A 26607-nucleotide genomic window follows, 5' to 3' on the forward strand; every position below is an offset into this window, starting at 1 on the left:
CAGTTCATCTCACACAGGATCTAACAGCAGATTGCCAGACCCAAATTTTTGGGAGAGTTTTTCAGGCTCTTTAGAAGAGAAAGTTTAAAAAAATCCCAACAGTTCAAGTGCCAAAGAAACCCCTAAAATCAGGAGGGAAAAACAATCTATTTCCTTACGAAGAGAAGCTGGGAAAAAAGTTATGAAAATGGTGCCTTGGAGCATCCAGGTGTTCCAAGAGATTCCAAAAAGTCCCAAATGATGCCTGGAAAGATCAGACTCAACCTGAGTGTTCCCATGGACCACATCATCCATTCCAACTGCAGGAACTACCAAAAAAAGCAGATTTTCTTGGTCCCTCTCTATATAACACCATTTTGCTCAGAAACTCCGAACAGGAGCACACCCACATTGAAACCCAGATATTTTAAACCACTCCATCCACTGATTTTTGGGGGTAAAAACATCATTATTTTAACCTGCTCCCCTTTGGAGGGGCCACATCCTCGTGAGCTGCACCTACCATGGGGTAGTGTTATGTTTGCACCATCAATGATTGCTTGTGCCAGTTCGTGGTCGTTGCTCTCAAAGGCGTGGGCAGCAGCCTTGAGGGCATCCCAAATCTCCTTCCTGCCCTCGAAGGCCGGGGCTGTGTCCCAAAATTCATCCCTCTTACTGCGGAGCTGCCCGTCCGTCATGGGGTAATCGCTCTTCCATTTGGGCTTCTCCTTCTTCAGGGGCTGGTTACGACCAAGAGCCACTGTGGGGGACAAAGACAAAAAGGGAATTCATCAAAATAACACCATAAAATTCTCTTTGGTTGCTTTGTTTTGGATTTACAGTGACGCCTCAGGTTGTAGCTTTTCTATTTTACACATTCTGTGCTGCTTTAGTGTGTGGGTCTGGGATTCACATCAGGGGATGCTGAGCTCTCTGCACAGAGCAGAGACAAAACAATTCCTGCTCCAGCTGGGCACCAAGGACAAATGATCCAAATCTCAGCCCAGGAGCACAAACACCGTGGGCTGGAGAGAGAAAAACAAGCAGGGTGGGACTGCCTGGGCTGGAGCTGGAAGAGGACAATGAACTCCAATGTATAAATGGAGCAGAACTGATCAAAGTGAGACATCATGACCAGTCATTCATTTTTGTGACTATCTTGGTTCATCTTGGGTTCATTTTGTGCCATTTTGGTTCACCTTGGGTGCAGCCCTGGCCGGACTCTTGTGCTGCCCAAGGTGCATCCATTGAGGAGATCCTTTAATAAATCCCTGCTTTATTCTGTAGCTCTCTCTGGTCTCTATTCCAGCTCAGCCTTCCCAAGGCATCACCAGAGCTCAGTTTGCAAGCCTGGTCCTTTTTGTTCATCAGCTCCCAGGTGATGCAGCAAGATGAGCATTATTCACATAATGCTCATGGTTCAGATTTTCATTTCTTGAGGGAATTATGTTTTTAGCAGTTTTGTATGGTCAAAACCAGCCTTGGAGTCTCCTCGATTTTCCCAAGAGGTCAAAGCACCGTGGAGCTTAGGAGAAGGGAGGTGATATGGATGTGGGCCATGCAATTATTATTTGCTACTTTTAATTAGGAGCTGACTTGTTTCTGTGCAAATGCATCCTCCTGCTTGCTGATTTCCCCTGGAAATCCAGGAATCCATCAAGGTTTAAAGAGCATTTCCCTCCTTCTCAATAAACACAAACCCATTTGTTTCCCTTTAACTGCAGCTATTTTTGTGTAACAGCCACTTTGAGGTTATCACACAGGTAGAAAAGTTGTCAGATTAAAACTCCTGCTCTCATCCCCATCAGTGCCTGGTGCTGCAGCAGGAGATTCCAAGTCCACAGAGGTTTTAAGGAGACCAAAACCCCACAGGAGGTTAAGCCACACAACTTTATTCAATCTGACCCCAAAGAATGATCAGCTTCCTTTGCCAGCTCAGGATGACAGACACGTTCATGACCCTGAAGTGTAAGCCATGGAAAAGAGGAGTTTGAGAAGGATTCCTGCTGGTGAGGTGACACTGCCAACTGTGCAGAAAAATGAGCTTTCTTTGGATTCAGAAACACGTGAGAATGGTTTGGGTTGGACAGAACCTTAAAGATCATTTCATTCCACCCCCTGCCATGGGCAAGGACACCTCCCACCACCCCAGGGTGCTCTAACCCCATCCAACCTGCCCTTGGACACTGCCAGGGATGGGGCCACACAGCCAAGGATTTGTTCCCAGTATCCAATCCCAACCTATTCCCTGTCACTTTGGAGCCATTCCCAGTATCCTGTCACTCCATCCCTTGGAAATCCCCTCTCCATCCTTTCCTTTCTCTCCAGCTGCAGCTCCTTCAGGCACTGGGAGGCCACAGCTGTGTCACCCCAAAGCTTCTCCTCTCCAGGCTGAACAATCCCAGCAGAGCTGCTCCATCCCTCCAGTCCTGGTGGCTCCTCTGGAAGATGCATTTGCACAGAAACTGAAGGCAGCTCCTAATTAAAAGGAGCAAATGACAATTGCATGGCCCACATCCACCGACTCCAGCTGCTCCTCCGTGTCCCACGCAGAACCCAACAATAATAAACTTCTGAATCCTTTCAAGTGACCACAAGCATTTATTGCTTTTTGTTTCCACGGGATTGCTTCCATGGGACTGCTTCCATTTGCCTTTCAAAGGAGTGCTGGCCATTTAGCAGATTGCAGAGCAGCAAACCCCAGTGTTTACAAAACACCAAATTTCCTGGCAGAGCCCAGCCTTTCCCAGTCCAAGGCTCAGCTGAGCACACCAAGCCTGGGAGATGATGCTGGGGCAGCCTCAAGCAATGGGCTTGTGCATGAAACCCTGTACATTCTAAAATCCTAAAAACATATGTGGGAAAGACACTCCAACAAGGAATTATTTCCTTACTAAGGCTCAGCAGCCAGAGCATGACATTTTCAGCCAGACAGAACAGGACAGACTGTAAGAAATTTGGGTCAGTGGATATATTTTTTTTTTTCCATTCCACTTTAGCTCACATCTGTTTGCACATCCACTCAATGGATGCTGATTTGTCCCACAGGGGCCTCTCCTTGTCCCCAGACATCAATTATGGAAGCAGGTTAAAGGCACTTCCCGCAGCCCCACTGCAAACCCAGCAGCCCATTCCTCTCCCTGCTTCCCACTCTGCCCCAGACAGCACCCAGATTTATTGAAAATTGATTTATCTTCCCTCCAGCAGAAGCTCAGATCCTCACAGCCTCCAGTAACTCCTCCCTGGAGATCCCATCCTTCCTACACAGACAGCAGTGATGATAAACCCGGTGATAAATTCTCTTTTTTTCCGAGTGGGAAGGAAGGGTGGTGGAAGAAAGTGACTCTCCCAACGGCTCAAAAGCCAAATCCACTCTAACAAGCCATCCATCCCAGCACTAAGCCTTTAAACACAACCTGCCTTCAGCACAAGCCAGTATTTAAAAAGATCTTTGGCGTGTTTATCATTTAATAGAAGTGCTTCAAGGATCCCCAAAAAGCTTTATGCCTTCCCTGAAGAAATATTCATTATTTAGCTCTGTGGATAGATGGGACAGAAAGGATGTGAGAAACTTATGCCATGTAAAAAAATAATGTGTAAAAAGGCCCAAATATTTCTCTTTCCAGCCCATGTTTTAGTCACTAAAGCAAAACATGTGAATTTCTACAACCAAACTTTTGGACCACATCAAAGGACTTTCCCTTTTCTGTTAACAAGGCTGATAAAGAAACAAACATCAACAGTCTGAACCACTTAAAAGTATTTACAGTGTCAGTTTTCTGTTCCTGACTTTGGAAGGAAATTAGAGCTCAAAAGGAAACGTTGACTTCATTTAAGACCATGCACATCAGAGGCACCACCAGCTTGCAGGATCCAGGAGAGAAAGCAGCATCCACATTAATTTTTCATCTTACATCACTTCAACATGAGTAAGAAATTATTAATACCCTGCTCGAGAGCAGGGATTGTTTTCTAAATGCCAAGAAGAAGGCACGTTCTCTCTGAAGCAATTCTCCAAGTCACCCTCTCAGCAGAGGCCAACGGTTGGTATTTTTGGCAAGGGATTTATTTAGAAGGGAATATGAAAATCAGCACCGGTCTCCTTTTCAAAAAGTGAAATATCAGCAGCCAAAATGAGTTGGGCTGTTGTTCCACCAGCTCAGGTGTGCAGGTGGCGCTGGGCACCCCAAAGGGGGTAAAAAATCCACAGAATTGAGGTTGGAAAAGCCCTTCCAGCCCATCGAGTCCAGTGTCCCATCCCCACCTCGTCCCCAGCCCAGAGCACCGAGTGCCACCTCCAGGAATTCCCTGGGCACCTCCAGGGATGGGAGCCAAACCTCCCTTCCAACACCTGCTTGGAAAGGTAGTGATGGATCAAAGACTGGATGTCAGAATCTGAGCTACTGATGATTCTGAGATTGGAGAAAGTCTCTGTCTGTCAGCCCCACTGCCAAAGAAGAAGTTGTAATTAATCTGTGCTGGTTTCCAGGTTGTTTATTCTGTTGATCTCTCACATGTTCTGCTGCCCTGCCCAGCTCTGTCCTGCAGGGCAGCGTGTGGGGCTCTGCCCTCAGTGGGATGTGACAAACATTAAATACCAAAAACTCCCTGGGCTGCATTTACAAGAACGTGCCAATATCTGTCACCTACGTTGGACAGTGTGTCCCCAGCCTGAACCAACAGAAAAATGCCAACACCACAGTGAGACATGGAGGGCATGAAGAAGGAGAAAAAGGACAAGGCACACCCAATTTCCTCCATCTTGTCCCCTTTGGACCCCTCATCTAGAATCCTAAAATTTTACTTTTGCACCCGTGCCACACTTAATTATTACTGATATCAAACCCTCAGAGCTGGTAATTCATCCTGTGAGATTGAAAACTCTTTTCCATGGCCAGAGATCACAGCCAGTGTCTCTGGGGGCTCTGTCCAGGGGGTTCCTGACCCCTGCCAGGGTCCCAGACCTGCCAGGGCAGCCAGAGGGAAGCCCTGGATTCCCACACCTGGACACAAACTCTTGGTTCTTTTCTAACCCTAAATATTCTGTTTAATGCCTCAAAGTGCCCCAGAGCAGTGGCACACAGTAGGATTCAGCAGCATTACCTGTTCTCCCTTCACAGACAGACTCCTACCCTGGGATCCTCGAGGCAGCTGCTCCTGTCTGCCCCACTGAACTCCTGGCAAGCTACAAAGTCTTGTTTTTCAGAAGGAAAAATGTATTTCTCCAATCCTTGCAGACTGTTTTATAACCTGAATTGTAAATTTATTTCCCTTCCCCGCAGCTTCCCATCAAAGCAATGAATCTGTAAGGTTATCTCTGCTCCATATGCAGATAAACCCAGATATTTAAATCAGTTTCTTAACAGAATGTCAAGAAATGTCTCTGTGGAAGCTCTCTGGAGCAGCTGGTGTGTTTGTTATGTCGCTATCACTGTGGATATCACTGTGGTTATCACTGGTGCCTCTTCTGAGGGGGACCAGATGAGCAGGAGCAGCTGCTGCCACAGGATTCTTGTATTAAAAGCCAATATCCAGCTACACAACCCATAATTCCTAATTTATATCCCCCCAAATTCCAGCATTCCATCATCAAATTGGAAATATTTCAGTGTCAAATCAAACGTGGCCAAGCTGAGAGCTCTGGAGAAGGGCAGGATCTCTGCTTCAGGTGTGCCCTGGACCTTCCTCCTGCCCAGTTTCTGTCCTGCCAGGTAACTCTGTATGAGACCTGAAACAGCCTTGAAGCAGCTGAGCACAAATCTTAATTATTCGCGGAAACACCTCTGCTGTCATCAGCCTCACGTGAGTTTTCCCTCTCACCCCATTCCTTCAAACATCTTTTACCTACTTCCAAAAATAAAGTTAGGATGCAAATGTGGCTGTTCCATCCCTGCAAGTGCTCCACAGTGAATTTCCTCCTTTCCCTTGGAAACACGAGCATATGTTGCTTGCAGCATTAGCCTCTTACAGCTTTTGTAAAAAGCAGGGGAAATTGGCCCAGTCTGGTGGTGGAAAAGTTTCCAGAACCCACCCAGGGCATGGAAAAGCCAGGAGGAGCCACCTGGGTTGGATGTGCCCCACTTCAGGCTGTTGGAGTAACAAGAAAAGGGCCTGGCTGTGCTTCCCAATCCCTGCAGATCCGTGGGAAGAGGGACACACAACCAACAGCACCAGGGAGGGACAACCCATCAGTGGAATACGAGTTAAGAGCAGGCACAGCCAAATATTCCAAGATCAAAATGGTGAAATGTTGCACTAGGAGAAGCTGGCAAGATCTGGTAATATATATATATTTTTTTTTTTTTTTTTAACTTCTTTGTTTTGATTAAGAAAATATCCAAGAGGTGAAGCCAAGTGCTTAAGGGGTGAGAGATGAAAAAGGTTTGGAGTGACCTGTGAGGAAAGGAGCAGGAATAAAATCTCTTGGAATGGGAATGACACGTTCAGGAGCTGCTGTGGGTGGAAAAGATGGGATTTGAGGGCTGTGCATGAAATGATGAAATGATGAGGGAACAGCACAGCCCCAGAGCTGCAGAGGCCAGAGAGGAGAACACCCAGGTGGGACTGGGGCTGCCAACACCCCCAGCTCCAGCAGGAGAGGGGATGTCCACCCAGGGAGACCCAGCAATGTCCTGGAGGCAGCCAGGAGAAGCTGAGGGAATGTTTTACAAACTGAACCAATGATCAAAATGATTTTCTTTACCACACTGCTTCCCTGCTGAGGCTCAGCTGCTAATAAAGTGTTTTTTTCTAACAGAAATGAAATGCAAATAATGTTTTGCTACCCAGAAAGTTTCTGTTAGGAATAGTCCCAAGGGTTCCCCTCCCCACAATCACCAAGCACTTCTCTACTTAATCAAATGAGTCCCATTTGAAATCCATTTTGCTCCAATTTCCTCATGAGGTACCCTGTAATTTCGTATCAATATCACACAGTTCATCCTAAACATTTTCTTTGCGTCGTTCTCCAGTGTAATCCTGAATTACAACAGTGCTTGGAAGAGCCAGGACAAAGGAAAAGTGTAAAAACCCAGGGAAAAAAGGCAGGGAGAAAGAGACACCTCATTGCATTTAAGTAGCAGACAATTTGAATTACATTAAGCAACACAGGCTTACACAATTTAAATTACATTAAATAGCACAGGCGTGCCCAACAACAGGAAAATGGCAGGATTTTATCTGTTTGCTGCTGATTTGCAGCAATTTTCTTCTTAAGGTGGTTACATTTTTCCAAGGCAAGAAGAGGATTTTGGAACACAAGCGGCATTGGACAGTGGCAAATACTTAAAAGTGAATTATTAGGACAATTAGGCTTTCCTAACAAGGAAATCAATTAACATTTCTAGAGAGCTTATGTGAACTTTCCAAATAAATACAGATAGACAGAAAGATAATGCTTGAAACTAAGTCAAGTTTTATGGTTTTTTACGAGGGTAAAATGAACACTACTTTCCTGGTAGAAATTCAGGTTATGTCTTGACATAGTTGTGTACTAAAACACCAGGCTGCAAATTCAAAGCAGCATTATAAAAGTGCAGGCAAAAGTATTAATTTTGAGCCAAGTAACAAACTGTGAAGCTTTTCAGAGAGGCAAACCCAGCAGAGACACATCTGCACGCAAGAAATAAACCCCCCCAGGCAATCCCTGAGCAATTTCCCCTTTCTCCCACCTGAAAGGAGGTGAAGAAAGGAAGAAAATAAACAACAACAACAAAAAAAAATATCAGATGGAGGGGGGAAGAAGCAGCAGGGCCATGAGGCTGAGCAGCAGCACTGAAACCAGGCTGGTGCTAAATGATGGATGTGGTGCCTCTGGGGACAAGGGGGACAATCAATCACTGGTGCCACCCAGTGCTCCCAGCCTGGCACATGGGGCTGGGCAGGGAATCCTTCCCTGCTTCTCCTCAATTCTTACTCAACACCAAAAACTGCCCAGAAGAGGCTGCAGGGAGGAAAAATGTAAGTTCCTCTGGTAATTCCAGGCAGCTCTGGACAACTTATCCCTGCCTTTGTGTGCAGATTAAACCTTCCTCGAGTCAATCCAGAGGCTTCTCAGCATGGGAGACACAACATGAGAGGATGGGGGTATATGAATGAGCTGAACAAAGAGAAAATCTGACTCTAATTGCCAGCTATCCCACTGTATTTTCCATTTCTCCCATCATTTTCAGCAGAAACTGCAGAAGGAATCAGGAGATTTCCGGGCAGCTCATCACTCATCACCCCTCAAAGGAGCCAGCAGTGTTGCAGGAAGAAATAAAAGCTGCAGCTTTGGAAATGTGCTCCCTCTGTGGCATTGCAGAGATCCCAGCTCATCCCAGCACAGGCAGGATCTGCTCAGATCACCACAGCCCTGGATGTCCTGAACAGAACTCAAACCAGGTCATTTTGTCTCACCTGAGGGTGCCTTCCCAGCCCACAGCCAGCTGGCAAGGGGGAATTTAGACTGGATACTGGGAATAAATGTTTTCCTGTCAGGGTGCTGGGCACAGGGTGCCCACAGAAGCTGTGGGTGTCCCTGGACCTCTGGAATTTTCCAAGGATGGGCTTGGAGCAGCTTGGGACAGTGGAAGTTGTCCCTGCCCTGAACAAGATGATTTTTAAGGTCTCTTCCAACCCAAACCACCATTTTTTTTTTTCCATGATTATTATTTCCAAAAGCTCTGTGGGTACTCCCGAGTCCTGTCTGCCCAGCAGAGGATTCTCAATCATTTTGATTCAGCTCATGATACAACAGCTCCTCTGGACAGAGAAAAACATCCCAGGGAGGGAACACCTTGGTGGAGTCACCACATCCTGGCGAGGGGGTGAGCAGGGATGAGGAAGGCAGGCTGCCAGGCAGGGCACAGGCCAGGGGATGCCCATCTGTCTCTGCTATTTCCCAGCACAGGAACCCTGGAGCCTCAAACTCAGCTTGCTTGAACTCGGCTCCAAAAGCAGGAGCTGTAAAACCCGGCTCAGTGTCAGCCCCAGCCTCCCAGGGAAGTTCAGAGAGGTGAAACAGCTCCAGGGGACAGACATTATCAACACAATTACCTGTCAGCACTGTTTACACTGGAATTTAAACCGCTCCTATCTCTGGCAGATGAATGTTTTCAGCTGGATACAGCACAGGATAACGATTTACTCATCCCCAACTCGCAGTGTGCAAGCACCAAGAGCTTCAATCTGCACCATCCACAGGGCACAACTGGGCTGCCTTTTTTAAAAGCTGTGACAAGAACCATTAAGGAAGCTGTCAGCAGCATGAAAAATATTCTGCCTGAGACAGGCTGCACTGAGCACACGTTTGTTGTGACTTCTGCAGCGTGTGGATTAAACTCCAACTCAATTGCAGCTGAGCTTGGCACCAGGGCAGTCCCACACCCAAAACAGGAGAAGCACAGAGCAGGCAGAGCTCTGGGAATGCAGTGGGAATCTGCACAGAGCTTATCTGCAAGAAAAACCAAACCAAAACAACAAAAAAAAACCCACAATAAAAAAAAACCCAAAAAACCCCCACCCCAGAGCTTTCTGTATCTCAGCATGAGGAAGAATGCAACTCAGCAACTTCACTTTTAAAGTACTAAAAGCCTTTTGTGTCTCTTGGGTTCACAGGGAAACTTTAGACACATCAGATAAAAGTGCAAATTCCTGACTGGACAACCTGTGCTGGTGCACTGCTGGGGCAGGGCACTGCCCACTGCTCCAGGCTCATGGGCAGCATGGATTTAACACTAGGGAATGGCCAGTTCCAGCTGCAAATGGACAGTTCAGGCTCACAAATTCCCTTCCTCCTTGAGATTGTTCTCCCCCTGACCTCTGTGTCACAAGCAGCTGCACAAAGTGCTAAAAAAGTGATTTAAAGTTCCAACTGAGGTTGGAAAAGCCCTCCAAGATCAAGTCCAAGCTGTGCCCAGCGATCACCTTGTCACCAGCCCAGAGCCCTGAGTGCCACCTCCAGACCTTCCTTGGACACCTCCAGGGAAAAGGAGCAGCACCAAAAATCTCCCCACACACTGACAGCCGAGTTCTGCGTGCTTTGAGCAGGGCCAAGGTGGGGTTTGGCTCAGCAGGGTTTAAACAAAGCCTGGCTTTTCTCCTGGCTGAGCCATGGGAATGGTGTGGCCAGTGTTGGCCTCTGTCACGCAGCCACAGCCCGGCCACACGAGGCCACCAGGAATTCTGAGCTGGGCAAGTGACACAGAACCATCTGCTGGACATCTGGGCTGTGTTTAACACACCACGATGCTTCCAACATTAGCAAAATTTTCAGGGAAAAAAAAAAAAAATCAAAGGCAGCCTTATCTTTCACCCTGCCGGAATGACAAAAAATATTTGGCTGATGGTTTCTCCAAACCCTGATGAGGTGTGATGATGCTGAAAGCACCCAGGACACCCTGCTCAGCAGGGACTCGTGCAGAGGGAGTTTAAATGTGGGGCTGAACCTTCTGGATGATGCCACCAGGGAATTGCTTTTACTACAAGTAAACCCAGAATTCATAAAGTCATTGCATAGTTTGGGGTTGAAGGGATTTCAAAGTCAGCCAGTCCCAGCCTTTGCCATGGGCATTTTCCACCATCCCAGCCTGCTCCAAGCCCCAGCTGGACATTTCCAGGGATGGGGCAGCCACAGCTTCTCTGGGAATCCCATTCCAGGGCCTCCCCACCCTCACAGGGAAGAATTCCTGCCCAGTATCCATCTCTGTCACTGTGAACCCGTTCCCCTTGTCCTGGCACTCCAGGCTCCTGCAGAATTCCCTCTCCATCCTCCTCAGGTTTTTCCCTCAGGAGCCAGCAGAGTGTTCAGACCCCATCTCAGCACAGCCTTCATTTGGCTTTGCTGCATTAAACCCTTCAGCAAACCCTGAAATCTGGGTAATTCAAGGTATCATGCTCAGGACAGATGGCCAGCTCCATGTTCCCAAGGATTTTTTGGCTGAACATGCCACGCTTGCCGTGTCACTGCTGCCAGCACAGCAGTCACAAATTCCAGGAGGGAACGACCAAAAAAAAAAAGCCTCCAAGTTGGTGGCTGTTTTTACAATGACCAATGATTAAATTAGCTTAGTTAAAGGATCTAACACCATGTCTTGAATTTATTCCAGTGTCACAGTTATTGGCAGGGATAAAGTTTCACATGAGCCAATTAACTAAATGCACTATTACTGTATCTCAGCTGCTTAAGCTCATCAGTTAATTAAGAGCTCAGTGTAAGCTGAAAATAGGAATCTTACCTGACACACATCCCAAACATACATTACCTTAATGATTTAATTTTACCCTTCCATATTATGTTCCTCAGATGCCTGAGGAAAACTGAAAGGCGATTGCTTGGTTTAAAGAGAAGTGAAAGTGAAAGTCACATAAACATTTAAAGATTTCATCTAAGAAATTGGATTTCTCAGAACGATACTTGCTGCTTTATTCAGTCCCATTTTACAGGGTAATTTTTCGTAGTAAAGTTAATATTTCAATTCACATTCAATTTTCTCTATTCTCCTGGACAGTCACCCCCAGGAAACTCCAGCACCCTTGCTGGATAAAGCTCAAGAGATGGAATTTAGTGTAGAACACATGACCAACCTCTTGGCCATAAGGAATTCCTACCCTTCAAGTACTCATTTTGTTAAGAAATCCACATTTATCCCCAAGTTAGAGGCAAGTAATAACAGATAAGGATATCAGTGGATTGCTCGGATAATTAGAAAGCAATCTAGGCTAAAATGAAAAATGTGCAAACCTTTGCTGCAACTTGTATAAATACCTGGATGTCTTGTACATCCAGGGAAAAAAAAAAAAAAACCAAACCAACCCAATCCTGTAAATGGGAGCACTGAACAAAGCAGTCTTAAAACTCCATCCTTTCAAGGCCTTTTTATCCCCCTGTGGATGTTCTTGGGGAAAAAAACAGCCTCAAGGATTATTGATGCAATCAGAGAATGGTTTGGGTGGGAAGGGACCTTGAGGGACATCCAGTGCCACCCCCAGCCCTGAGCAAGGACACTGCCACTATCCCAGGTGGGGACAGCCAGCCTGGCCTTGGGCACTGCCAGCTGCTCTGGGCACCCTGTGCCAGTGAATCCAACCCTAAGCATTTCAAATCCCCCCCCAAATTAGGAACTTAATCAAGGCCTCCTCTCCTGGCAGCGGTGCCAAGCAGAGAGAGCACCTCCTGAGATGGAGGGACCTTGGAGGAAGCACAGGAAAATGCCCCCTTCATTGAAATTGCTGAAATGGAGCAAGATTAAAGCAGACAGAGCCTTTCCACCTTTAGCAAATTAATCTGATCTCTTTCAGGAGTCCCTGAGCACACCAGGCTTTAGCTCTATTAATGGCCTGAGCGATGCATGCTCAGTGTTTCCTACGGACACAGCAGCCCCTGAGTAAGTTCTTTTCAAAGGCAGGGATCACAGGATTTGATTGAAAATGCATTTAATTCTCCACAACTCGGGGCAGGCTCACAAGGGGCAGCACAGCGATGTGCTGGCAATGCTCTCAGCTGTTCTACACCCTGCAGGAACTAAGCAGGATTTGGCCGTGGGCTCTGCTTGTCTTTTCTAAAAAAGTCCTCACCATAATGCTCAAGGAGCTTATTTCTCCTGTGGCATCGCTGCAAAGCAAGAGCAGAGCTTTTTGTCAGGACAGATGCACTTTCCCTACTTTTCCCCATTATTTACGACATAATTGATGTAATAACAGATTGAATAAGTGTGTGAAGATGCTGGGCTTTAAAGTGTCTGCAAGAAAAGTTCTGAGTTGAAGCAGAACTCTCCATTACTAGACAGAGCCTCTTCTCACCCCTGTTCCCCTTTCTGCAAGGGAAAATAGTTTCACATTAAGGATGAGAAGTTTGACTGGCAGTGAGGATGCATTATTAAAAAGACATTTTTATTTCAGCCACCTGAAAACAAGAGCCCACCTCTCCCAGGGCTTCTCAGGGCAGGTGTGATTATTTGGTTTAGAGAAAGGAACTCCTGAAAGCGTTGGGGAAATCCAACCCCAACACCCAAACCTGCTGATTTCACTGCAGCAGTGGAAAGGATAAGAATGGCTGCATGCAAGGCCATGACAAATTCACTAATTACTGTGCTCTAATGAACAACCCATGCCCAGGAAGTGCTGATTCCACAGCTCTGAACAAAGGCATCTCAAAGCCCAGAGCAGCAGAACTGGGGCCACTTTCAGACTGAGGATGAGCAGGAGAAAAATGCATTAAAAATGTGTTTATCTGAGCAGCATCCACCCAGCTCCCCCATTCACAGGGGCCTGTTATTAGCCTCAAAACTGCCTTTAACAAGCATTAATCTCTGAAATGTCTTGATAGAAAAATGCTCTGTGAGAAAAAGGGCTCCTAATTGATTAACCTTCAACAAAAGTTGGAAAGTTTCAACACACAAGAAAAGGTGCAGATCTCTAAACTTGAATTGCATGGCAAGAGTCCCCTCAGCTGGAAAAAATCCCCTGATTAATTCATAATAACGAAATGAGACGTGTGAAAGAAGGAAGGGTGAATGCAGTGAGCAGAGAGAAATGCACTTTATCAATGGGAGATGAATTCAGCCTGGAAATTTGGCAGGCACAGCAATCAGATAGCGACAGAATCCTTGAGCAGGCAAACCTGGAAAGAGTTTCAAGACGAGATTAGATCAGTTGGTAGAATTTCTCAGGCAGAATATTCTGTTTGACACACCACTGAAGCAGAGATACAGAAGCCTTTGCCATCTTGGACTTTGCAGAACTTTGTTTTAAACTGAATTGTCGCTACTTAATACTTAAAATGTATTTTTTACTTAATAAAATGGATTTTTAACAGGCTCAATATCAGATCAGCAGCTCAGCATCCCTCTGGACAGAGCTGCCAAGACATGTTAAAGCAGGACACTGGCAGCAACCAAAACACTTCCTCCACCACCCCTAAATATCTCCAATATTTTCTTAACTAATGTGAGCTCAATGCAAATGATTAACTCTTGCTAATAAGTTTCCCAGCACAGTAAGATAAAATGCTAATGTAGTTCCTTCCTCAGTCCTGCAGCACACCAATCAGCAGGAAAAACATGATCAGAGTCAGAAAGAGCAGCAGTTGCATTCCTAAGATAAAACACTTTATTTGGGATGGATAAAGAAGGAAAAAATAATTTTACAAAGGCACGTGCTGATTTCCCAAAGCAGTATTTTGAAGAAGTTGTGGTAAGCACCGATTACAGTAAATTTAACTCAAAAATTCTTAGGGAAATTTGCTCCCTGAGAACTGATCATGATTGATCCCGAGATGGATGAAGGCTGGGACTGGGGAGTGTTTGGAGCCCTCCCACTCTTGCCATGTTAGAGATAAAAAAGAGAAATCTGGGTCCCTGTTTAATTGGCTGATTGTGTTTGCCCCACTGCTGAGCACTAACACTCCAAAACCCAGCAGATTATTTGAATTTTCAAGCTAAAATTTCAATTTTCAAGCTGCCCAAGTGATGATTGAACTGAAAGCCACAACTTCTCCTCCTCAACTTAAACCTAATTCCTACGACACCAATATTTAGGAGAATTAGAAAGGGCACAAAACTTCCCCAGGGAGCCAGAGCACATACACAGACTCACCTCTAACAACTGAGAGGAAGCTGTAATGTTTTCTAAAGCTTGTGTTATTTAAGAGAATAAAGCCCCCAAACACAGTCCAAGTGTTTTTAGAGACTTACAGAAAATAATCTCTGTCTACACTCCATTAGGAAGTCTCCATTCCGAGGCAGAGCTCAAGAAGTAAAAGCTTATTTACAACGAAAGGATTTTTATTCTGGTACTGCCTGGTAACACCAAACCACAACAATCTGACAATGCTGCTGCTCCTTTTTCCTTCCCAGCTGCCAGACTGAAATCTTGTATTCCCTGCTCTATTTTGCAGGAGTTTCAGATAAAGACAAATCTGTGCCTGTAGTATTTTTGGAGCTATTTTAGTGCTGTGTTAAAAGGAGAGCCCTGGATACACACAAGGAATGTGATTTGTTGGGATGCACCAAGGCAGCAAAAAATGGGATTTTTGCTGCAATATCCATGTGGGGCCATCCAATCTGTGAGTGACTGGAAGTGTGTGACTTCAGTAAAGCAATAATCATGTGGTTTTCTGTTGAAATTCGAGCTTTTTTGGCACCAGAGCTACTTTTAGATCTGGATAAACACACAATGGAGAGCTATGGATGTGAAAAACTCACAAAAGAGTGAGAACTCATCTCAAATGAGCATTTAAACCTGTCTCAGGATAATATCCAATATTGATCAGCACTTCACAGAAGGCATTTTTGTTCTAAAAGCACCTCATATTTATAAGAACCCATGTGCTTTTAATGAACTTATGTGGGCACAGAGCAAAAAAAACAAATCACAAAAAAAAGAAAATCAGTCTGCTAACGTGTTTCACTGAGCCAAGTCATCAACATGCAACTCATGAGAAATCTAACTGTTCTAAAAAACAATGTTTAAATAGCTGTGTGACAGCTTTCCTCTTCTTCAGCCCTCCCAGTGCTCCCCCTCAGCTGGGAGCTGTGATTTCCCAACGCTTCCAGAGCAACTTTGGTCATTTCGGGCACTGGGAGGATGGAAATGTCCAGGGAAAAGGAGATTTTGGTTCAGCCTCAGGCATGGGGGCACTGGTAAATCTGGGAATGCTGCTCCTTGGAATTGGGAAGCACTGGAGTGTCAGCTGAACATGTTTGACTCTGAGAAATAGAAAAAGCTAAAAGCTGAGGCATCAGCAGCAGATTCTGTGCTCCTTTAGTTGCAGTTCTGAGCTTCACATCAGGGGATGCTGAGCTCTCTGCACAGAGCAGAGACAAAACAATTCCTGCTCCAGCTGGGCACCAAGGACAAATGATCCAAACCTCAGCCCAGGAGCACAAACAGCGTGGGCTGGAGAGAGGAAAACAAGCAGGATGGGACTGATGGGCTGGAGCTGGAATGGGACAGTGAACTCCAAGGTGCCAATGGAGCAGAACCGATCAAAGTGAGAGACCCTGTGACTGGTCAGGGATTTTGGGACCATTTTGGTTCACCTTGGGTTCATTTTGTGCCATTTTGGTTCATCTTGGGTTCATTTTGTGCCATTTTGATTCATCTTGGGTTCATTTTGTGCCATTTTGGTTCACCTTGGGTTCATTTTGTGCCATTTTGGTTCACCTTGGGTGCAGCCCTGGCTGGGCTCTTGTGCTGCCCAAGGTGGATCCATTGAGGAGATCTTTTAATAAATCCCTGCTTTATTCTGTAGCTCTGCCCAGCCTCTGCTCTAGCTCAGCCTTCTCAAGGTATCACTGCCACTAAATTTATCTCACCTGGGAATTCATCCAGCCAGGGCAACTGCACCCAACCTTCGGGTGACCATCGTGCTTCCCAAAAAACTTCCCAACTGCTCCTTCCCATGTCCTCTCACCCTGGGGAGGGGCAACAAGCTGGGAGCAGCCACAGCCATGCTAGGTAGGAATGGGATTTGTACCTGCATTTAAAAAAAAAATCTAAAATTCATTTGCATGCCCCAAGATTTGGGTGTCCCCTTCCCACTCGGGGCACGCCCCCTCTGAGGGACAGGGACGCAGTGCAATGGCTCAGGAGCCAATATTCTTCAATATTCTGCATTAAAGGCACTCTTTTGACATACCTAGCTTCTGTGTGCACCTGAGAGGCAGAAAAACACACCCAAAGCCACTCTGAAGGCACGAATCCAGCACGTGTGACACAGACAGGGCTCGCTGACAGCTTTTCCAGGAAATGCTTTGTGCAGCCAGTGCGTGGGAATTAACAATTCTTCCTTAAATTCTCCAGCCAGCCATTAGCCTGTGCTTGCTGATGCTCTGCTGCAGGCTCAGGTGCTCCCACAGCAGCGTGGGGCCAAAAAAAAAAACCAAAAACAATTGGCAGAGAGGAGAAAATGGCATTTGGCAGCTGCAGGAACCCTCTGCTATTCTGTAGGTGCTCTTTTGCAAAGAGTCTGTATTTACCCACACAGGCAGGAAATCACAGGAGAGGAGGGTTCTGTGGCAGGGAAATAAAGCAACAAAGTAAATGCCACAGAGAGAGTCTTCTGCTGAATCCACAGTGCCCTTCATCACAGCATGGGAGCAGAGATGGAGCTTCATGACTGGATTTTAAAAATAGCAAGGTAACAAGCTTCCAATCCCAAAGTGCTGTGCTCTGCTTCCGATGCCATTTCAGGCCCTGGGAGTGCTCTCAAAGAGCACACGGCTCCTCTGGGAAAAGGTGAAAAATGCCTCCCTCCAGAATCTGTTGTCTGAACTAAGAGAATTATTTATAGTTGCTACATTTATTATACATTATTATAAACTGGAAGCTGTTACGAGCTCTAAAATGTTTATCATTTCAGGGGATGAAAAGTAATTTATTTATAGAAAAGTGGTGGTAATGGTGGACTGAATATATATGTTTTAAGAGTAAACTTTCCCTGTTAAACATGTGCAGAGCTACCATTCTCTGTGTGACACATTTTCCCATTTTAGCCTCTAATCTTTTCCCCCTGGGCACTACCTGCTCTTGCTGCAAACTACTGAAGCATTTTTCACCAGCATTTGTGAAGTGCCTCTGCTTTCATGGTTGAGAATATGGGGGAAAACCACATGACAAATCATGCAGAAACTCCCCAAATCCCCTCCCTTCCACCTCATCTGCAGCACAAGGATGTCTTTATACACACATAGATAGACAGACACATATTAAATCCTCCAGCACATCTGAGATTTTCCAGAAGCAAAAAATAAAAAAATCAGCTCTTGAGAGCTGTGCCCATCTCCTCCCACAAATGGCTTTCAAGCAGGGCTTTGAATTTTCCTTTTTAAATCCTGCTCACTGAGGAGAGGGGGAGATGGGCAGGGAAAAGGACACTGAGAAAAGGCTGAAGGGAGGAGCTGCTAAAACTGCTCTAATCCACAAGCCCAGCAGCATTTCTGCTTTGGGAAGGACAATTTCCAAATGTTTTCCATCAGGCCTGAGAGGTCAAGTGGATGTGGAGCAGGTCCTGCAAATTGATAGCATCCAGTCATTGTTCCTGCATTTATTACCTGCAGAACCTGCAGTGCCCTTGCATTTCCCAGTGCTGGGAAGCCTCAGGATGAGACTGATGGCATTTTAAATATTTAAGGTAGTCTAAGAAACTTCAGCCTCATTCAGCATTTGGGACAGTTTTTAATTTACTCCTAAAATGGAGAACAGAACAAAAGCACTTCCTGCAGTTTGCTGTGCCCCATCTTTTGTCCAGCTCTCACCTGCATTAAATCTGAGTGTGCCAGGGCCAGCACAAGGCAGAAAATGCAAAATTCAGGTCCCAGCTGAACCTTAAATAAAGCACAAGAGCTATTTTCCCTGCACACAGGTCAAGGAGTGCAGTATCAGCTGGCATCCCGTGCTGGAGGTGTTTTCCTCAGCCAGTGCCACCAGCATTCCTGCAGCTTTGGGATGCAGCCCTGCAGGATGCTTTGGATCCATCACCTCTTCTGCTGTGGATAACTCAGCCTGAAACACTGAATTACACTGCAAACACAATCCCCACGTGAGGGGAAACCTTTTTGTTTTCTTAAAAAAACAAGAAAACAAACCAATTAAAAAAAAAAAACAAATCTAAAAAACTTACTTCCTAATTAGCGGAACATTTCTGTTTTGTCAACTCTAAATTTCCAGACAACGCAGAAGCAGCAGATGAAAATGTAACAGAAAACCTCGGAGTGCAAGAAAAGTGTTTTATTCCACAGTCAGGAACCACTGATTTTGGGTGACTGAACCTCAGCACTCACAATGAGCCTTGCAAAAGGAGGAGGAATCCTCCAGAGCTTCCAGCAAACCCTAAAACCTCCCCAAGCTCCACCCAAAGCACCTGCACGGAGAGAAGGTGAAGGAGAAGCAAAATACCCTCCTTGGTTGGACATTCCATACCCAGGAGATGCTCCATGGACATTCCCTGCTCCATCCTGGCTGCTGGGGACAGAACCTCCCCCCCAAAAAATCCCACATTCTTCTCTAGGAGCCATAAATTATTTGGGAAAAAAACCCCATATAATAAAAAAAAAAAAAAAAAAAAGAAAAGATTAAGAGATAAAACCCAACTGAAATACTTGCAGCAAAGAAGGCTGAACTTTAAGGCAGAGAAAGCCAAGGTGGCAAATTGAAAATAATCTGTTTAAAAATGTATCTGACATTTATACACAGTGTCTGTCTAGAAAAGAGGATGAAGGTGATTGTTACATCACACTCTAAATTATAAACAGGAGTTATTCCCTTCTCAATCATGGCCATTTGGTCATGAACTTTCCAGATCTTTATATTCTATCTTTTTTAGAGGTAACCAAAGCAATTCAGGCCAACTTGACCCTTCCTTGTACCTACAAGAAAACTCACAAGATTTTACAACTTAACCACAAGGCAAATCTGTATTTCAGGCTTCAACTGTATTATAATTTGTGACTCATAAATTCTATTATTCAACATTCACATGAAAAATAATAGCTATCATGTTACTTGCTGCAATGAGAGTGGATGGCTGCTTTGTGGAGTTTATTCAAGCTGGCAACTAATAATATTTTCCATTTATCAAAAATCTCCAAAGCACAATGACTGTTCAATTTATTGTATTTAGCATTCGGTGAAGGAGGATGTTGTCGTTTTCAACACTGCAATCCCAAACAGAGAAATTAAAATAAATCACTTCATCTAGAAGCCAAACAAACAATTACATGGAGGAACCAGCCAAAAAGGAAACCAAACAGCTTCGTTTGCCAGCCCTTATTAACAGCAAAAATAACACTTTATTTCGGTTTCTGAGAGCTCCTTGTTATCACCTGGAAAACAAAACCGAGTCTCAGTTTACAAATGAAAAGTGTCACAGCAGCAGAGTGACACGCCAGGAGATGAGCACTTGGGACTGAATTATCAGGGGTTGTCAGCACCCATTCCCAGATCCTAATAATCTCCAGGAGGCTGTGGGTGCCCAGCCCTCAGGAAGTAAGAGTTAAAGGCTACTTTTATTCCACAACCCTAATAAAATCCACACATAACTCTTGTGGAAATCACAGACTCATTTAGGTTGGAAAAGACCTTTAGGATCATCATCAACCCATCACTGTCACCTCTAAACCACATCCCCAGGTGCTCCATCTACACATCCTTTAAATACACCCAGGCATGGAGCAGGAAGGATATGGAGCAAGTTTCAGAGCCATGCTAAGCTTTTTTGGTTATTCCATTAAAAGAAAAAAAAAAAACCTGAAACCAAAGTAAACCATACAAAACAGCCCACAAATACACTCAGGCATGGAGCAGGAAGGATTTGGAGCAAGTTTCAGAGCCATGCTAAGCTTTTTCGGTTATTCTATTAAAAAAATCCCCCAAACCAAAATAAACCATAGAAAACACCCCACAATAGGACCTAACAGCAAAAGCCAGCTCTGATTTATCAATATTTTTGTCAACCCTGTATTCCAGACCAGCAGGAACTACCTGAAATCCAGAGGTGCCTCTTTCAGATGGCAGTGAAAAAGCATCCCAGCCTGCACCCAACAGCTCCAACCCACCGAAAAATCCCTCTGGGAGAGTCTTTGTGTGCTCCAGTACAAAAGGGAGGCACCAAATGCTCTCAAGTGCTCAGTCATGAGCTGCTTGTTTAACCCCCCCGTGCCAGCCAAGCAGAGCCCGGCTGTATTAGTGCAATTGTGAGCAACAAATCTCACTGCTTAATATGCAAATTCCCCTGGTCAGTCTTGCAGAGAAGCACCATGAAAGCACTTATTGTGACTTCCAATTAGCCATGTGATACGCAGCCCTGCACAGCACTCAAGGAAAATATTTAAGAAACTGTTGTCCAGTTGCTGAGAGCAGAGGTGGAGCACAATATTTGCCTTTCTCTGAGTTAATGAAGCTCCAGCACTGCATCAAACTCCACGGGAGGAATTGATAGTTTGAATCATCTCCCATTCTGGCAGATTATTTCCACTTGGCCCTGTTCTCACTGCTGGGTGATGGGGGCAGCAGGAAAGAAGACAAATTTCAAACAGAATCAGCATCTTTGCTCCCAAGGAAGGGCGACAAGAACTGCAGAGAGCGTCGTGTCAAGGAGAGCTCAGCAGCAATCAGACAGCTGCAGCCAAAATCCTTAATGTGGAACGACTCATGCTTCCAGCCACTGGATTCCCTGCTTTTCCCTCACTCCACACAAGTCACTGTCTCACTGAGCTTCACCACGTCAGACAAAGTAATATGCAGCTTCTGAGAGGGGTGAGAGTTTGCCACGAGAGAATGAGCAGGTTCCTCCTTTTCCCTCTTGCTGCTCCCCTCAGGAAAGAGAAAAGAAATGGAGGAGCCCTCCAGGAAGGACCTGCCCATGGGGATGGGAGCTGGCACAGCTCTGCTGGTTTTCCTGAACATACCTGATGGACAGGCACTAGGGCAGAGTTTTCCAGCAGTTCATTCCAAGCCCAAAAGCTCACGTGAAGAGGTGACACAGCCTGGGGAGTGGCTGCAGAAGTTATTTCTCCCCTGCTCTCAGCACCCTGCAGGAACTCGGTCACCTTTGGCAGGGCACAGCTGGAGGAGATGCAGTGCTCAGCTCCTGAAACCTTGGGCTGTTAGGTGGGAGACAGCTGAGCTAAAGGGATGATCTGGGGAAAATCTGTGTCTATAAACCAGTTAATGATGCCCTTTAATGACTCCCCAGTAAACCCACCCAGGACACCCACCACAATTTGGTTCTGCTGGGCTATAACATATCAAGCATTGAGACAGGAACTTTTCCTGGTGAAATGAAAACTCGCTAAAAAGAGCAGAGCTAATGAAACAGCTGGTACCAATCTGCAAAGCCCATTTCATTTCCAGCCTGATGGGCAGAGCAGCATCTGTTAAATTCTTGGTGAGGAACAGCCTCCTCCTGCTCCGGTCACCACAAACAGAACTGTGCAATAAGCTGGGCTTTTGATTAGCTCCATCTCACACATGCAGACACACCTGAGGATCCACATCAGCTCTCCTGACACACACAGGCATCCTGACCTTGAAAAATGCCCACAGTAAGAGACAAAAGAAGCACACGTGGCCAGGACATGCCGTCAGCTCTGCCAAGCTGCACACGAGCAACGGGAAGTGCTGGCCACGGACAAAAACACTGAAGAGAATACAGGGATGTGACAAATCCTCCTCTCAACTCCAATAACACAATTGAGCACGATTTTGCCACTCCCTGCTGCCCTGGAATAAATTGAAACTGGGATGAATCAGACTTTGAGAGCTGGCTCTGCTTTCACCCAGCATCGCACACAGCCACTGCTGTCTAATCAAGCTCTCGCAATTCTCCAGGAAACTTTTCCATTCCGGGGAAAAGACAAAGCCTCTCCAAAACAAGTCCATCACTGGCAAGTTAGAATCGGCGTGTTCCAAAACACCTTCCTAGGATTTCAAAACGTTCTGGCCCTGCTCACCGACAGCAATCTGAAAGCGAATGTAGCGGGTTAGGTCACAACCCCGGAGCTGGGGGAAACGAGCCTCACTTGGGTAACAGGAAAAAGTCATCTCTCTGCACAGCTCTGAACTCCAAACCGTGTTCACTTGTGCTTCAGCTGCTTCACTGGCTGATGCCTCCAGACAGAAGCTCCCCTGAGAGAGCAAGTCAGGATTCAGGCTTGCTGAGGGCAGGCTGGCAGAATTTGTGAAGCTCGGAACCAGGGCAGGCTGGACTTCAACACCTGGGGAGTCACGTTTAGAGAAAATACTCAGAGCTTAACCTACCCCCCCCTTCCTCCTTGTGGAGAGGCAGGAACAGATCTGTAGCATTACAAAACAGCCTATTGCACACTGGAGCTGATTGTTTAAGACAGTCCTAAGAAGCTCATCATTCAAGTGAAATTTCAGCGCTTCTCACTTCAGCGAGACAACCTTAAGGAACATTACCCTGAGAGCATGAATCAACACGAGCCAGCTGACACGAATTTCACATCTCTTACATCTTGAAAGCCCAGCTGCTGTTGCAATGCACCAGGCACAATGGGTTATTTAACCCCAGAGCAGCAGAGTGCCATGCCATGCCCTGGCAGGGACACAGAAAGCCTGGATGGAGCCTGCCCACCTCACATGCTGCTCCGGGGAGTGGAATCTGTTTTACAGTATCACCCAAAGCCTGATCATGTTCTTCGATCTCATTCATTCGGTCTCACACGTGAGATAAGAGCAAGGAAATTAAACCGAGCCTATTTCTGTGACATGATCTCACCTCATAACACCACAGCACATCTCAGGACAAGCACCAGTGGAGCTTTTAACGCTATTTTGTGGTCAATATTTTGGGGCATGTGATGATTCCTGCTGTTCTTTGACTGGTCCGTTGTGCTCAGCACTCCTACAGGTTTTTACTGGTTGGTAAATCTGCTCAGTACAGATGCATTTTAGGTAACCCACTTCTTCCCTTTTTACTAATAGAGTAAGGAAGACTCATACTCAAAGCTATAAAATTCCTTTTAATGACACTGATGTGATTAAATCCACAGGAGGTTTTGGAGCCTCCCTCTCCATTCCAAACCCACCTGGATGTGTCCCTGTGTCATCTGCTCTGGATGGCCCTGCCTTAGTAGGGGGGTTGGACTGGACGATCTCCAGAGGTCACCCCCAACCCCAGCTATTCATGGATTCTGTGAAATCCCACATAGTTCTTAGCAGCTGGAATTCTGGTATTTCCATGAACTCTGTCTCTGGCATTAAGCAGCAGATGTTTGGTTCAGATACAACTCCAAGTGCTGCATATTTTTACATTATGGAATGACAGCAAAGTCACTGATGGAAAGAACACCCATCAGCTGGGACATCCGAAACAAAACCAGACTGATAAATAACATTCTGTAAGGCACAGGGGAAAACACAAACCCAGATCAGCAACTCTCCTGAAATCTGTGGACCCTGCATGTGTGAGGACGACTTATAAGTCAAGTGTCCTGTTGGTAGGCTGACTTAAAATGACTATAAAACATACGCAGCTCAGCTGGAGAACACCAGGGGTCCACAAACATTGAGAAAGCAATCATTCAGGCTTTCAGCTGGAGAAAAGCCCGCCGGTGAAAGGCTGCTGACACTGCAGCAGCGTCTGCACGCTGGCTTTGCTGCCCAGGTCGGGCAGCACTCGCACGGAGCGACAGAGCCCACGCTGCTCCATCCAGCATCTCCGCGAATCGCTCCGGTCTCCAGCCGAGGCTGGAGCCAAGCACCTCTCCCGGCTGAAAAACACACCGCAGCACCGCCAGGACCCGAGGAATCCTTTCCCGCACACCGCAAGGAGGAAAACAAACTTCGGGAGCCGCGGGCAGGCCCTTTCCGCAGCCCGGCTTTGTGGCAGCAGGGGCCGCATCCCTGAGCTCCCCCAGCGAGACGGACCCGACCCCGCTCCGGGCACGGCCCGGCACGGCCGCGGAGCGGGGCGGGGGCTGCGCCCTCCGAGCGCCGCCCGGCCCCGGGCAGAGCCGGGGCACGGAGCGGGCACGGAGCGGGCGCGGAGCGGGCACGGAGCGGGCACGGAGCGGGCACGATCCGGGCCGGACGCGGCTCCCCCCGCCCGCCGCAGGCCCCGGCCCGCAGCGCCCGCCCCGGGGTCCCCCCGCGGGCCCCCCGGCCCGGCCCGGCGCGGCGCCCCGCTCACCTCCGGTGCCGTCCGAGTTCTCGTTGAGGCTGCCCGAGGAGTCGTGGTGGGAGCCCACACACCCGCCCATGGGGCCCGCAGACCGCCGCCGAGCCGCCCCCCGCCCCCTCCCCTGCGCCGAGCTCCGCCGCCGGCCGGGCAGGCGCGATGGCAGCGGAGCCGCCCCCGGCACCGAGCGCCGCCCCCGGGGCGCGGCCTGCCCGGCCCGGCCCGCCCGCGGCACCGCCCCGCGGCACCGCCCCGCGGCGGGGACCGGCACCGGCACCGGGAGCGGGACCGGGATCGGCGCCGGGACCGGCACTGGGACCGGGACCGGCACCGAGACCGGCACTGGGACCGGCACCGAGACCGGGACTGAGACCGGGACTGGGACCGGCACCGGGACTGAGACCGGCACCTCCCGCGGCACCGCCCCCGCGGCGGGGACCGGCACCGGCACCGGCACCGAGACCGGCACCGGGACTGAGACCGGGACCGAGACCGGGACTGGGACCGGCACCGGGACTGAGACCGGGACCAGCACCGGCACCGAGACCGGCACCGGGACTGAGACCGGGACCGGGACTGAGACCGGCACAGGGATTGAGACCGGCACCGGCACCGGCACCAGCACCGCCCGCGACACCGCCCCGCCCCGGCGGGGGACCGAGACAGGGACCAGCACCGGGACCGGCACCGGGACCGGCACCGGGACTGAGACTGATACCGCCCGCGGCTCCGCCCCGCCCCGGCGGGGACCGGCACCGGCACCGAGACCCAGACCGGGACCGCCCCGCGCCGCCGTGGGACCGGGACCGGCACCGCCTGGCACCGCCCGCGGGACCGCCCGGCACCGGCACGGCACCGAGACAGGCACTGGCACCGCACCACAGCGGGACTGGGACCGGCACCGCACCGGCACCGCCTCTAGCCCGCGGGACCGTCCCAATACTGTCACAGGGACCGGCACCGGGACTGGGACCGCCCCGACATCAATGTGACACCAGGACCGCCCCGGCACCGACACCGGGACCGCCGGCGGCCCGCGAGACCGCTTCGGCACTGATACCGGCACAGGGACCGGCACCGGGACCGCCTCTGGCCCATGGGACCGCCCCGGCACCGGTACCGACACCAACACCGGCACCAGGATCGGGACCGCCCCGATATCGACACCGACATCGGGACCGCCCCGGCACCGGCACCGGGATGTGGGGCCAGCCCCGTGCCCCCAGCCCAGGCGGGTCCCGCGACCGTGGGTGCCGGGCTGTGCTCATTCCCTGCTCCCCGTGTTCATTCCCTGCTCCCCGTGTTCATTCCCTGCTCCCTGTGCTCATTCCCTGCTCCCTGTGCTCATTCCCTGCTCCCTGTGCTCATTCCCTGCTCCCTGTGCTCATTCCCCACTCCCTGTGCTCATTCCCTGCTCCCTGTGCTCATTCCCTGCTCCCTGTGTTCATTCCCTGCTCCCTGTGCTCATTCCCTGCTCCCCGTGCTCATTCCCTGCTCACTTTGTTCATTCTCTGCTCTCTGTACAGCCTTCGGTTCCCGGTGCCCCGCTGTGCTCTGCCCCATCCCCGAGGAGTTCAAGGATGGAGCTCTGAGTATCCCAGCAGTGAAAGGTGTCTCTGCCCAGGGAACAAAATGATCCACAAAGTCCCTCCCATCCCAAACCGTTCTGGGATTCCGGGATTTTTCACTGCACACAAAGAGAAAGTCCACACTCAGAGTCCACACCCTGCCCCACTACCCAGCCACCCACCCCTGTGTTGTCAGACTGCCAGTTTGCAATAAAAACTAAGCAAACTCTGTGCTTTTTGGTCAATCTGACCAAGCAGGCTTCAGTTCTCTGAGGAGAAAAGTTCAGCTCTTGTGCTCTTGATGCCCAGCTGGGTTATCTCATTTCGGCAGCCATCCCAGCCTGGGACTGGAGAGTTCCAGTTCCTGCACTATCAGATGCACTGGAGCACCTTGGAATAATCAGCAATAAGTCAGAACACTGAAAAATGGGAGCAGAGAGT

The 26607-nt window shown here is 48.2% G+C and overlaps 1 protein-coding gene across 2 annotated transcripts in view; it reads right to left on the minus strand.

Moving 5' to 3' along the window:
• UBTD2 (ubiquitin domain containing 2) overlaps window positions 1–24774 on the minus strand; it is a 47474-nt gene extending 22700 nt beyond the window's left edge. Inside the window, exons 1-2 of one of the 2 annotated variants that reach the window (XM_021532123.4) lie at window positions 24611–24774; window positions 503–739 (exon numbers count right to left, since the gene is read on the minus strand). In XM_021532123.4, the coding sequence (XP_021387798.1) occupies window positions 503–739; window positions 24611–24680 (307 nt within the window). In that variant the 5' untranslated portion in view covers window positions 24681–24774. Of the gene's footprint in view, window positions 1–502; window positions 740–14651; window positions 24372–24610 lie in introns of those variants that run through there. The other variant, XM_085591573.1, reaches the window with a different exon arrangement.
• Between the last annotated feature and the right edge of the window lie 1833 nt (window positions 24775–26607).

This window comes from Lonchura striata, chromosome 13, assembly GCF_050655825.1.
Source record: "Lonchura striata isolate lonStrDom1 chromosome 13, ASM5065582v1, whole genome shotgun sequence".
In the NCBI taxonomy this organism is placed as follows: Eukaryota; Metazoa; Chordata; class Aves; order Passeriformes; family Estrildidae; genus Lonchura; species Lonchura striata.